Raw genomic sequence first — 12,500 nt, forward strand, 5'->3', positions numbered from 1 at the left:
CAGACACAGTCAATACATTTACATGGCCGTTTTAATTCCGAATTAACTCCATTTAATTCTGAATAATGCTTAATTCCGCTTTGAAAACGTCTACAAGTAAACACCTTAATTCTGAATTAAATTAAAGATCAAAGTAAATTTAACTGAAATCGTCATGTAAACGTAGCAAATCACATTTTCACAAGTTTCACAAGTCCGTCCCGTTTACCAGAATCTGCATAGATAGCCTAGAATTCCATCATGTGGCGGGATCAATCCCCACCCATACCAATCCCTTCCTCCCTCCATGACTGAAGTGCCTTATCCCCACACTGTTCCAGGGGCCTTAAGGTGCTGGTATGCTTGCTGCAAGCTGTAAATTATGCGCGTCACCGCGAGCAACCGGCATCACATGCTTGCTTCAAAAGCAGTTGACCAAGACGCAAAATACTGGCGGACAAACTCAATGAGACGCTCTTAAAAGTTGCTGCCATTGTCGTTTTCATATCAAGCACACGCGTGGAACTGCGCAGTCTATCTTACGATCGCCCCCAGCGAGTTTGAAGATAGCCTATTGCACCTGACGCACGCATTTGGCTGCCGTGTCCAACGCGCGCGAAATTGACATTAAATACTCATGTTAACGCGTTCATGAACGAATCATGCACGCGCTCGCGTATCTTGCAGCAAGCATACCGGCACCTTTAACCAATACCCTGTAGTATCTGTAAGTAGTTGCTTTGGATGAAAGCATCAGCTAAATGTAAGGTGTGTGTGTGTGTGTGTGTGTGTGTGTGTGTGTGTGTGTGTGTGTGTGTGTGTGTGTGTGTAATGTAACATAGTGTGTGTGTGTATGTGTGTGTGTGTGTGTGTGTGTGTGTGTGTGTGTGTAATGTAATGTGTGTCTGTGTAATGTAATGTAGTGTGTGTGTAATGTAATGTAATGTAATGTAATATGTGTGTGTGTGTTAGATCCTGTGTGTGGCAGAACAGATCCAGTTCACGGAGGAGGTGGAGAAGGCCCTCAAGCAGCAGGGGCTACACCAGCTGGAGCTGGAGCTCATGGCCAAGCTGGAGCATTATACTGCAGTGGACACCAGCACTGAGGACACTCACGGCAGCACAGGTGAGGAGGAGGAGGAGGAGAAGAGAGAGAGAGAGAGAGAGAGAGAGAGAGAGAGAGAGAGAGAGAGAGAGAGAGAGACAGAGAGAGAGAGAGAGAGAGAGAGAGAGAGAGAGAGAGAGAGAGAGAACACATGGCCAAGCTGGAGCATTATACTGCAGTGGACACCATCACTGAGGACACTCATGGCAGCACAGGTGAGGAGGAGGAGGAGGAGGAGGAGTGAGTGTGTGTGTGTGTGTGTTTGTGTGTGTGTGTGTGTGTGTGTGTGTGTGTGTGTGTGTGTGAGAGAGAGAGAGAGAGAGAGAGAGAGAGAGAGAGAGAGAGAGAGAGAGGAGAGAGAGAGAGAGAGAGAGAGAGAGAGAGAGAGAGAGAGAGAGAGAGAGAGAGAGAGAGAGAGAGAGAGAGAGAGAGAGAGAGAGAGAGAGAGAGAGAGTGTGTGTGTGTATTAGCACATTGCCAAGCTGGAACACTACACTGTAGTGGAGAGCAGCACGGAGGACACTTGGATGGCCAAGCTGGAGCTCTACACCAGCCTGAAGGCCAGTGCAGAGGACACACACGGCAGCATGGGTGTGTTTTTGTATGTGGGTGGGGTGTGTTTGACAACGCGTACTACATTCTACACATTGCTATGAATAACCTTAACGCAAGTGTGTGCACGGGTTTAGTAAGAAGACATAGTGGTATTGGCCTGCTCAAAATAAATGATTAATACCTCTGCAAGTAAGAATTGATCAGATTTTGGTTTCGGTTTTTGGATCACTGTCAGAATCAATCTTTTTTTCTTCACCGTTCTCCACCATTGCGAGACCAATTTTGGGATTGGTAGCAGTAGTTATTACAAATTACATCACTAAAACTCACTTGAGAGTGAAATTGAACTGCTTTTGCGTTCTTCATAGTTTTGGAGTAAAATGGTTGTTTTCTGGACCAAAGCTGTGTGCAGGCCACCTTGTCTGAAACACCTGCTACACTTGCCTAGCAGCTGCAATTTTTTGTGTGAATGCACCTTTATTTATCTTTTAGGGGTTTCCTTATTTACAGTTAATCACATTGATACATGGTCTTTAAAGTAAATGAATATGTCCATATACGTACATTTGTGCGTTGACGATCCACAAAGGCGTTATAGTATGCTTTTGTGTGTCTGCTAGGAGTGGGCGGTATGGACGGTATACTATCGTAAAAGGTATTTTTTCCATCAAGGTATGGATTTTGGCCATACCGTTCTACCGTGATATAGCGCATTGCATCCTGCAGATGGCAGTATAGACAACGTTTTGAACATCCACCCGACTGACTGCCTCAAGTTGTAGCAATGTGGTTGTAGAGAAACAGCACAATCATTTCCTTTGAATAAGCTTCAAGTGTAAAATGTATGGTTAGTGTAGTGAACTATTGTTTGAAATGGTATGTGATGGCAACACATTTCGATTCTGGACTCCACAATTTACTGGGCACGAAATGCAAGCTAACTAGCTAACAGCCCAAGTCATTCATGTCTATGCTGGTGTCTGAGAAAATAAATGTGCTTAATGTGCTAACATTGGTTGCCTTACATTTAACACATTGCGCCAGCCATAACAGCTGTATGTTACTGTTTCCAGTTGAGATAATATCATTCATGATATCTGATTGGGTGTTAGTAACTAAAATGACTGTTCACTGTTTAGAATGTGGCATTAGCGATTTCGCTAACGTTAGCACGCTAACCGCTGGTGCAGTGAAAGCTGCCATTGCCATTCAAATGCATTAGTTCCACAGCCCTTATAAGAAGTCTTCCTTAGAGTATCTGTGTTAGTTCTGCAATGCATTGCTAACTGCCTCATGTGAAAGTTCGTTTTTCTTAACTTTAACAATGACAGCTTAAACTATTATGCTTGGCATAATCACAGAGGCAAGCACACATTTCAAAATTACCATAAACAACTCCAGAAATAGAAAAAAAGGTGAAATGAAAGATGTAGTTGATACAATCCACGTCCAGTTCTATTTACTCTCAATGTGTTCAGTTTGACACCCCTCCCGTTTCCCCCTCTCTACCGTAGTTTAACCCCTTCGACACTTGGTGAAATTGACAGTGTTCTATTGGGTAGCATTGCATTGCATTGTAAAATGCATTTTACATAGGCTAGTTTTTGCTTGTTTTTAAAAAATGTAATGGCAAGAATTCACACATATATGAAAGGACATTGCGTAATTTCAAAAAATCAAATGCAAAGGTTAAAAAAAATGTGTTTTTTTTTTTTCATTTTGCAACGCTTCAATTTTAAACAAATGTACAATACCGTGATATATACCGTGATATATACCGTGACTAAAATTATACCGAGGTATACATTTTTGGCCATACCGCCCACCCCTAGTGTCTACTGTATGTGTGCCTGAGTGTCTGCACCCCTTTGTCCTGTGTGTGTGTGTGTGTGTGTGTGTGTGTGTGTGTGTGTGTGTGTGTGTGTGTGTGTGTGTGTGTGTGTGTGTGTGTGTGTGTGTGTGTCCATCCATCCATCTGTCCATGCGCATGATTACTACACACTTGCACATTTTTTGTATTTATGGGGGGGCATCATTGTGGAAATGCTCTAAAAGTGCCACCTGCTACCCTGTCCATCCGGTCTATGCACTACCGCTGCTCCTGCTGCCACTCCTGCTGCTACTGATGAAAGGCCTACTGGCGCGTGATTGAGTCCTGATGAAAACACCCAGGGCTGGAAAATAGGCAGAGAATACAATAGGCTGCTGCATAATGGAGGGACAACAGGTAATGTGGCCAGGTAGCTTGGGGTCGTTCTGTTGAGATGGGGCTGCTTTTTTTAAAAGTATTTTAAAGTATTTGCTGTTTTTTTTTCTCAGACAGGACAGTGAAGTAGAGACAGCAATCGAATTGGGAGAGAGAGATGAGGAAGGGCTGGCAAAGGACCCGGGCCGGGAATCGAACCTGGGTCGGCCGCGTAGTAGACGAGTGCCCTACCATATAAGCCACGGTAGGGCAGAGATGGGCTGCTTTGTTGATCAGCTACCAATGGGCAGGATAACATTAAGCCAATGTGGTGCATCTGGGCACCATACCTCACTGATGCCCCCTTTATGAACAATATTGGTTAAGTTTGTGTCTTGTGGTGCCGTGCCCTCTCATTGGTCAAAAATGGGGTGGGATCTTAAAAAGCCTTTAAAGCATAGAATTCAAACATTTTGAAAGGATATATTAAAAAAACCTCAAAAAGCTTTGAGTTTTACTTGAGGAAACCTGTTGTAACCCTGCTATACCCCCGGTCCCAATGGCTCGGTAGTTCGGCTCGGTGGATAGCATAGCTCATATCGACACGGCACCGCCATTTTCTATTATTACCCACCCAACCAAAAAAAAACGTGTATGATGAAAGTTTTTACTGTACTCAGCATGTGTTACTCTGTGTATAATTCTGGTGTATAATTTCTCTCAGCCCCATTTGACGCTCTCTCCAAGTCCCAGAACCATATTAAGGTGCGTTTAAGGACCCCCTAATAAAAGAGTGGTGTTTTATAAGGCCATCTGCTGCAGTATACTTTATCAGCAGTTTTCTCAACGGTGACTTGGCTTGGCTTGTGTAAACGCCTGTAAAACACAGGAGCTGGATGGCTGATCATGGATTTATTAAGTTAGGTGCTGTCAGTGTACCCGGGTAGGACTCTGTGTGTGTGTGTGTGTGTCTGTGTGTGTGTCTGTGTGTGTGTGTGTGTGTGTGTGTGTCTGTGTGTGTGTCTGTGTGTGTGTGTGTGTGTGTACGTGTGTGTGTACGCACACTTTTGCTGTACATACTGCTTTGCTGTGCTGTCCATTCCGTATGTTTCTGTGCACACAGATTTGGGCCTAAGGGTTTTCTGTGCATCAATGTGGGTGTGTTTGTGCGTGCGAGTGTGTGTGTGTGTGTGCGTGCGAGCATGCGTGTGTGTGTGTGTGTGTGTGTGTGTGTGTGTGTGTGTGTGTGTGTGTGTGTGTGTGTGTGTGTGTGTGTGTGTGTGTGTACAAGTAAAGTGGATGAAGGAGGATGGAAGTAAAGGGAGATGGATTGGATGGATGGAAAGAAATGAAGAAATGTGGAAAGTTAGGGGTGGCTTGTGTGTGTGCGTGTGTGTGCGTGTGCGTGTGTTTGTGTGTGCGTGCGTGAGCGTGTGTGTGTGTGTGTGTGCGTGTGTTTGTGTGTGCGCGCGCGCGCGTGTGTTTGTGTGCGCGTGCATGCGTGCGTCTCTATGCATTGCTCCAGTATGTGTGCTTCCAGGTGTGCATGTGTTTGTGTGTGCACTGTGGAGTACATATGTATGAGAGAATGCATGGAATAGATTACCTGTCTAGTATATGCACAGGGCCCTGTGGCAAAGACATTGCTGATGATAGCCCAATGCTATTACTTTAGTCATGGCCTTGTGTGTGTGCGTGTGTGTGTGTGTGTGTGTGTGTGTGTGTGTGTGTGTGTGTGTGTGTGTGTGTGTGTGTGTGTGTGTGTGTCTGTGTGTGTGTCTGTCTGTGTGTGTGTGTGTGTGTGTGTGTGCGTGCCTGCGTGCGTGTGTGTGTGTGTGTGCGCGCGCCTGTGTGTGCACGTATACACATGCATGTGTGCGTGTATGTAGATATGTATGACAAACTGTACTGTGTATTGTATTAAATGATTGCCTGTCCTTGTATATGTACATGCTTCTGTTGCAAGAGCATTCGATATGATGGCCTGAAGATATTACTTAAAGTCACTGGCTGACTTCCATTAGTGTGTGTGTGTGTGTGTGTGTGTGTGTGTGTGTGTGTGTGTGTGTGTGTGTGTGTGTGTGTGTGTGTGTGTGTGTGTGTGTGTCTGTGTGTGTTTCTGTGTGTGTGTGTGTGTCTGTGTCTACATATTTATGACAGAATGCATAGTGTATTCTTAAGCGATTGTCAGTCCTAGTGTCCTAGGGCCTGCAATGTGTGTGTGTGTGTGTGTGTGTGTGTGTGTGTGTGTGTGTGTGTGTGTTTGTGTGTGTTTGTGTGTGTGTCTGCATGTATGTGTGCAAATATGTATGACAGTATTTATTCACAAGTGATGGCCTGTCAAGTGCCTGCCTAGCCTCCAGGGGCTGGAGCATTTGGGATGATAGTCTGATGGTATTACTTTAAATCGGGGCCACGTGACGTAAATACCAAACAGGTGCTGACGCCGATCCCAAACACCACCCCCCCCTCTTCTCTTCTCCCCCTCCCCCTCATCCCTCCATCTTCATCCCTTGTTCCCCTCCTACCCCCCCCCATATCTCCACAAACATGCTGGAGGTGAAATATTTCAGCGGTAGCAGCGGTGCAAAGTAATTGTCTAGCTAATCAAATGACACTGGGCTTAATGAAAGGCTGAGCAAACGGCTGGCGTTGCTCTAAAAGCTCCTCTCTGATTCACCGAAACTCCATTATGATGGAACTGGAAGTAAAGGCAGAAAAGAAGATTTAGGAGACGATTAGTCACAGCCTTTCCCTTATTCTCTCGGCAAGGCAAGCTAGGAGTTATTAGGCGCAAGACTACTCTTTCTCTGTCTCTCCGTCTCTGTCTCTCTGTATCTGTCTCTCTTTCGATATACGTATCTGTCTCTGTCTCTCTTCCTATACATATCTCTGGCTCTGTCTGTCTTTCTCTGTCTGTCTGTCTGTCTGTCTGTTTGTCTGTCTGTCTGTCTCTTTCTCTCTCTCTCCCTCACTCTCACGTTCTCTCTCTCCTTCTCCATGTCTCCCTTCCTTTATCCCCCTCTCTCTTATTCTGCACTTCTCTCCCTCCATCCCTCCCTCTGAGCCTCTTTCTCTACTCTTCTCTCTCTGCCTCTGTGCCTTTTTCTGTCTCCCTCCCTCATTCATCCCTCTCTCTTTACTCCTCCATCTCTTGGTTCTGTGCCTGACATTCTCTCGCTCCGTCTTTTCCACCTCTCATTTATTCCCTCGCTCTAATGATGCACTTCCTCCGGCGCGGCGTCTTAATTGAACGGAGCTCCGCTTGGCTTTGCCTCGCTCTACTCAGTCTTTCCCTCGTTCGTCTCCCTCTCTTTCTTCCCTTGTTCCCGTCGTTCGTTTTTTTTTGTCAGCGAGCTGAGAGACAGACGCATCAGTTCTGTTGCAAGCAGAGGAAACGCAAAATGCGATGACTCAAGTGATCATCAAGCATGCGTTTATGGCATCGCACGCCACAACAACTGCTTCTGCTGATCCGCTATTTATTTATTTATTTATTTATTTATTTATCTATTTATTTATCTATTTATTTATTTATTTATTTATTTATTTATTTATCTATTTATTTATCTATTTATTTACTTATTTATGGAGCCTGTTATTCTTTCAGTCGGGAAAAGGCGCACACAAAGCCTCCCTGATTACTTAGTCGACCGTTGGACTGTTAAGACGTATTTTCGTGTTTCCTAATTGATTAATCAGTTAATTAGCAGATGGAGAAAGCGGTTGGAACAATTGAAAGAGCGCGTGTATGATGATAAATGTGCAGACTGGTATTAGGCCAAAGTGATGGTGTGTCAGAAGAATTGAAGCATTAAGTGAATGGCTAATTTATACATAACTAATTCATTTCTCAGCAGAGAAGTACTTGTGAGGCAACTGATTGATGCCTTGACACTGGATCTGAATTAAGAGAGCGATTTGTCTGATTAACTAATGAATTGTGGATTGATTGTACTGACTTGCTGTGAATGCTTGTGAATTTGGCTTCCTCTCAACTTACTCTGGCACTCCATATTGGTTTTGTAGTGAAAGATGCAAAGATGCAAAAAATGACCAAAAAGTCATGCCGATCAGAATTACTGTTTTATGGCTCAATATGAAATTGATCTCCACCCTACTGATCCACACCCCATAGCTCTAAGGTTTGTTTTGTTTTTATTAGTGGTGGGCCGTTATCGGCGTTAACGTGCTGCGACAATGTGAGACTCTTATCGCGCGATAAAGAAAATATCGCACGTTAATCTATACTCAAAATATGGGTTTGGAGTTTGGGTATGCACGTCACCATAGCGCTTGATTGACAGACGCTTTCAGACTGCGCTCCAGTCGCTTCTCCTCTCCACCTGTTGCTATCAGCAGACCTAAATATGAACAGGGTTTGCATGCTGAAAACATTAATCTCTCTGCCGTGGTAGGTGTTGTTTGAGTGTTTTTCATAAATGGTAGACTAAAGAGACGTTATTGTTTGAGGTGAAGCATAGGGAGACATTGTGTGAGTAGCCTACCAGCCCGACATAGCCTACATTTCCTCACGCATTGCATGGAACACATAAACATTGCATGGACCACATGAACAACTTCCAGAAATCTTGCCTGTGCCATAATTGCAAAACATTCCGTGTGATATGCATTTTGAAGATTGTAAAACTGAAACTGTCAATATGTACTCTCGCTGAATGTTTGTGTAATTGTGTTGCGATCACGCATTTGCGACTATTGAGATACAACAGACGGTAATAATAAACCTCGCGGTTGCCGCGCTTGAGTTTTTTTTTTTTTTTTGCAAACTGAATTCATTTCAAGTTGTTACTCCTCGAGAATTCTAACTCTGAGAACAACTGTCGGGTCCCCAAAGGCCAGTGCTGTAGGTTCTAGAAATCCAGCCTGGAGCTGTGGGCTGCTGTGCGCAGAGCTCCTCCCTCTCTTAAAGGAGCGGCTGCTCTTTTTAACAGTCAGTGGCAGATTCTCTCTCTCTCTCTCTCTCTCTCTCTCTCTCTCTCTCTCTGCCCATTAGAAATGCTGAATTGTTGAGGTCATTTTGTTTAAATAGCCTAATTGTTTGATAGATTTATCTGTAGGGTCTATTCGCCTATACAACTTATAGCGCTGTTCATTCTGAAATTTCAGTATCTTATAACTGTAAATGCTTCCTAACATATTTGACACACTTTACAAATATTGCAGTGATTTTTTTCATCACCAAGTATCAACATGACCATTTTTTCAAGATGAGATGCATTTTGGAAAAAAGAGATGAGCTCTGATCTAATGTGCCATCTTTCTTAAGAAACCCCAAGGTTTTTTTTCGGCATTATTTCACTAGCGTGCCTATTCTGAATGAGCCATTTTGATATAGATTAATCTAGATTAATCTAGATTAATTTCATAATTACAGTGAGATTAATCTAGATTAAAAAAAATAATCTATGCCCACCCCTAGTTTTTATTGATCTGAACGTTTTCAGTTTGAACTTGGTTGTACACTATCTGCTGCTGACTGTACAGTGTCCCACAGACGGATTAATATTGTATGGTGCTATGGGCAAAAACAAAGTGAACCAGTGTAACTCCTCCCTGTCAAGTGCAATGTGTAGTAAACATCTCAAACACAACCTACTGTTACTAAGGCTACGTTTGTAATTTACTCTGCTCTGAAAACGAATTATGCTAATGTTTGAAAAAAAAAAATCCATTCCCTCTCAGTAAGCAAATGACTTGCTCTGGAATTTACAAACAGTTTCAAAGTTTAGAGCGGCGGTTTTGCGAGCGCACCCTCTCCTTAACGGTGACCTTTGACCTCCCTCCTGACGTTGCAGACTCGAGCGTGCTGCAGCTGAAGCTGAAGGCCCTGATCCTGGACATCATCCACAACATCGAGGTGGTGAAGACGCTGACACAGGAGCAGGCCCACAGCACCGACTGCTGGGCCTGGAAGAAGCAGCTGCGCTTCTACCTGCGGCAGGACCGCCGCTGCTGCATCCAGATGGTGGACGCAGAGTTTCAGTACACCTACGAGTACCAGGTACCACAACTCCCCTTCCAATCCTTCTTTTTTTTAAAAAGGGCTTTTTGTGTCTTTATTGGTGATAGGAAAATTGAGACAGGGGCGGAGCTATAGGGAGGGCAAGCAGGGCATTTGACCCTGGGCCACCCTCTTGTATTGATGGTGGTGGGGGCCCTATTATGAGCTTTGAAGGCCCTATGGGGTAACCTGGTTCTCACGCGATGGTTGTTACCAACCATCTGGAACATTGACTATCGCTTAGCTCTGTAAAGGCACGGGTGTGTTTAAAACAGCGGGAACCTTATTGGAGAATTCACATGGCTTTTTTTGAATCACGTACTACTTCAACCACTGATTTGTATATACCCCGCCCCGGGATCTCGCCCCGCGATTCAGATTGGACAGGCTGTGAAATATCTGATTCCGTTCGGGCTCGTCTAAGATTTCCAGACCCTCGTGCGAGCTCACAAAGTTTAACGAAGATGCACGAAGCACGAAGGGTCTGCGTGAGAGCCAGGCTACCTATGGCCCTTTCAGCGTGTTGTCGTGGGGCCCGGTGTGTAATTCTGCCGACACTGAATGGAGTATGGCATAGAGAGAGAGATGGGGGTAGGGACACATACGAGTACGAGGTACTGCAACTTCCCTTTTAAAACCTTTAAGAGTGTACCGTCACACCGGTGTGACGGGAATGTTCGGGCAGTGAAAGTTCTATAGAATTCTGGGCGTCATTCAATAAAATATGGAATTGTAGAATCTTGCATTGTTATAGAACGCATTCTTTTTGTAGAATGCTCAAAAACCCACACTCTTAAAGGTTTAAAAAAACAAACACTTTTTGTGTCTTTATTGGTGATTGGACAGTGGAGAGAATGGCATGAGGAGAATGAGAAAGAGAGATGGGGTAGGGACCAGACATGTCCAAGGCCGGATTTGAACCTGGGTCCTCATGGACGACCATGTGTAGCACCTTTTCCTTTCTTTACAACCCTTCTTACCTACTTACTTGCAGGATGTGATGTGAAGCAACTACTTTAGGACACAAACTAACATTGGGCATTGAGCAGGAAAAAGGAAAGTCCATTACGGTAGTTAGCTTATGAAAACTCTTTTTCTTTTTTTTTGCTTTTCGGCTTTGTATGCCTTTAATTGACAGTGACAGTAAAGAGATGACCGGAAATAGTTGTGGGAGAGAGAGATGGAGAAGGATTGAGAAATGACCTCATGCTGGAATCGAACCCGGCTCCTCAGCATAACCGTACAGTGACCTAGCCATATGAGCCGAGGCCTACTCGCCATTTTTGTCTTTATGTTTGATATTATTATCTTGAAAGCATGAGAGCATGAAATACACACATGCACTGCATACACTAGCAGCATGTTTGTGTCTTTCTACTATGTGTGTCTTTCTTCTTTCTTGAGGTGTGTGCTGTATGTTACACTCTTTTCACAACTCTGTCACTACTACTCTCTGCTCTTGACAAATGTCTCCCAGGAGACTAATCAACAAACCTAACCCAACTTAACCTTTTGACCCTGCACCTGCTGTGAGGTTTACAAAAGAAAAGCAGAGGTCAGAGTGAGACCTGAAGGAGAGAGAGCAGGTGTCTGGGCCAAGAGAGATTAATCTCAGTCAGTTGATGAGTGATGATTGATGAGCTCATTGTGTAATTTAATGCACTTATCAGACAGTTGATTATTATTACTGCAAGTCACCCTCAACTGATCAGCGTCTTTTTCTGTGCCATAAATAATGCTGTAATGTAACTTGCTATACAGTATAATTAATGTAATATACCTCTGCAACGTATATGGTGTGGAAGCTGTTAATTAAAAAAATGCAAGATAGCATTGAGGGCAGTGATTGTGACATTGCAGTGGAGTACTAGAAGGTTGTATGATCTGTATGCAGTTCACCTTATGTCCAGTAGATGGTGCTACAGACTCATGGATAATTTGGGAGCCCCTGCAGTGGTTTTGGCTGCGGATCTGCAGGCTGGACCACACTCGAAGCCTCTCTTCTTTTTTATCAATCTCCCTTTATCTATTTTGCCTCCCCCACCCCTCCTTCATCACATGTTCTCCTTCTTTGGCTGCTGTGTTCTATGTATATTTTTTTTATCTTTCTCATTTTGCCGTTGCTAAACCTCTTTTCCACACTCTTTTTCCCTCATCTTATCCTCTAATTTTCATCCTTTTTTCATTCTGTCAATCTCTGTCTACCTCAACCAACCTTCCCCCACTCTCTCTTTCTCTCCTCTTCTCCTCCTTTAATCTTTTCTCTCCTCTCCTCTCTTTCTCCCTCTCTTCTTCTCTATCCTCTTTTTCTCCCTTTCTCCCTTTCTCCCTTTCTCCCTTTCTCTCCTCTCCTCTCCTCTCCTCTCCTCTCCTCTCCTCTCCTCTCCTCTCCACAGGGGAATGCTGCCAAGCTGGTGCACACGCCCCTGACAGATAAGTGCTATCTGACGCTGACCCAGGCCATGAAGATGGGCTTGGGGGGAAACCCCTACGGACCCGCCGGCACCGGCAAAACCGAGTCAGTCAAGGCCCTGGGGGGCCTGTTCGGCCGGCAGGTGCTGGTCTTCAACTGTGACGAGGTGAATGAACGAACGTGCCCTCATCTTGTAATACAGTAGTGTAGCCTAGTAAACCTACCTGACGGCACATAT

General features: G+C 44.4%; 1 protein-coding gene across 1 annotated transcript in view; it reads left to right on the forward strand.

The window, feature by feature from the left end:
- The window catches only part of dync2h1 (dynein cytoplasmic 2 heavy chain 1), a 346,171-nt gene that overhangs the window by 49,374 nt on the left and 284,297 nt on the right, over positions 1–12,500 (forward strand). Inside the window, exons 33-35 of the mRNA XM_063205480.1 lie at positions 952–1,105; positions 9,644–9,849; positions 12,246–12,428. Coding sequence (XP_063061550.1) covers positions 952–1,105; positions 9,644–9,849; positions 12,246–12,428 — 543 coding nt within the window. The remainder of the gene's footprint in view (positions 1–951; positions 1,106–9,643; positions 9,850–12,245; positions 12,429–12,500) is intronic.

The sequence above is a fragment of the Engraulis encrasicolus genome, chromosome 8 (assembly GCF_034702125.1).
Source record: "Engraulis encrasicolus isolate BLACKSEA-1 chromosome 8, IST_EnEncr_1.0, whole genome shotgun sequence".
NCBI lineage: Eukaryota > Metazoa > Chordata > Actinopteri > Clupeiformes > Engraulidae > Engraulis > Engraulis encrasicolus.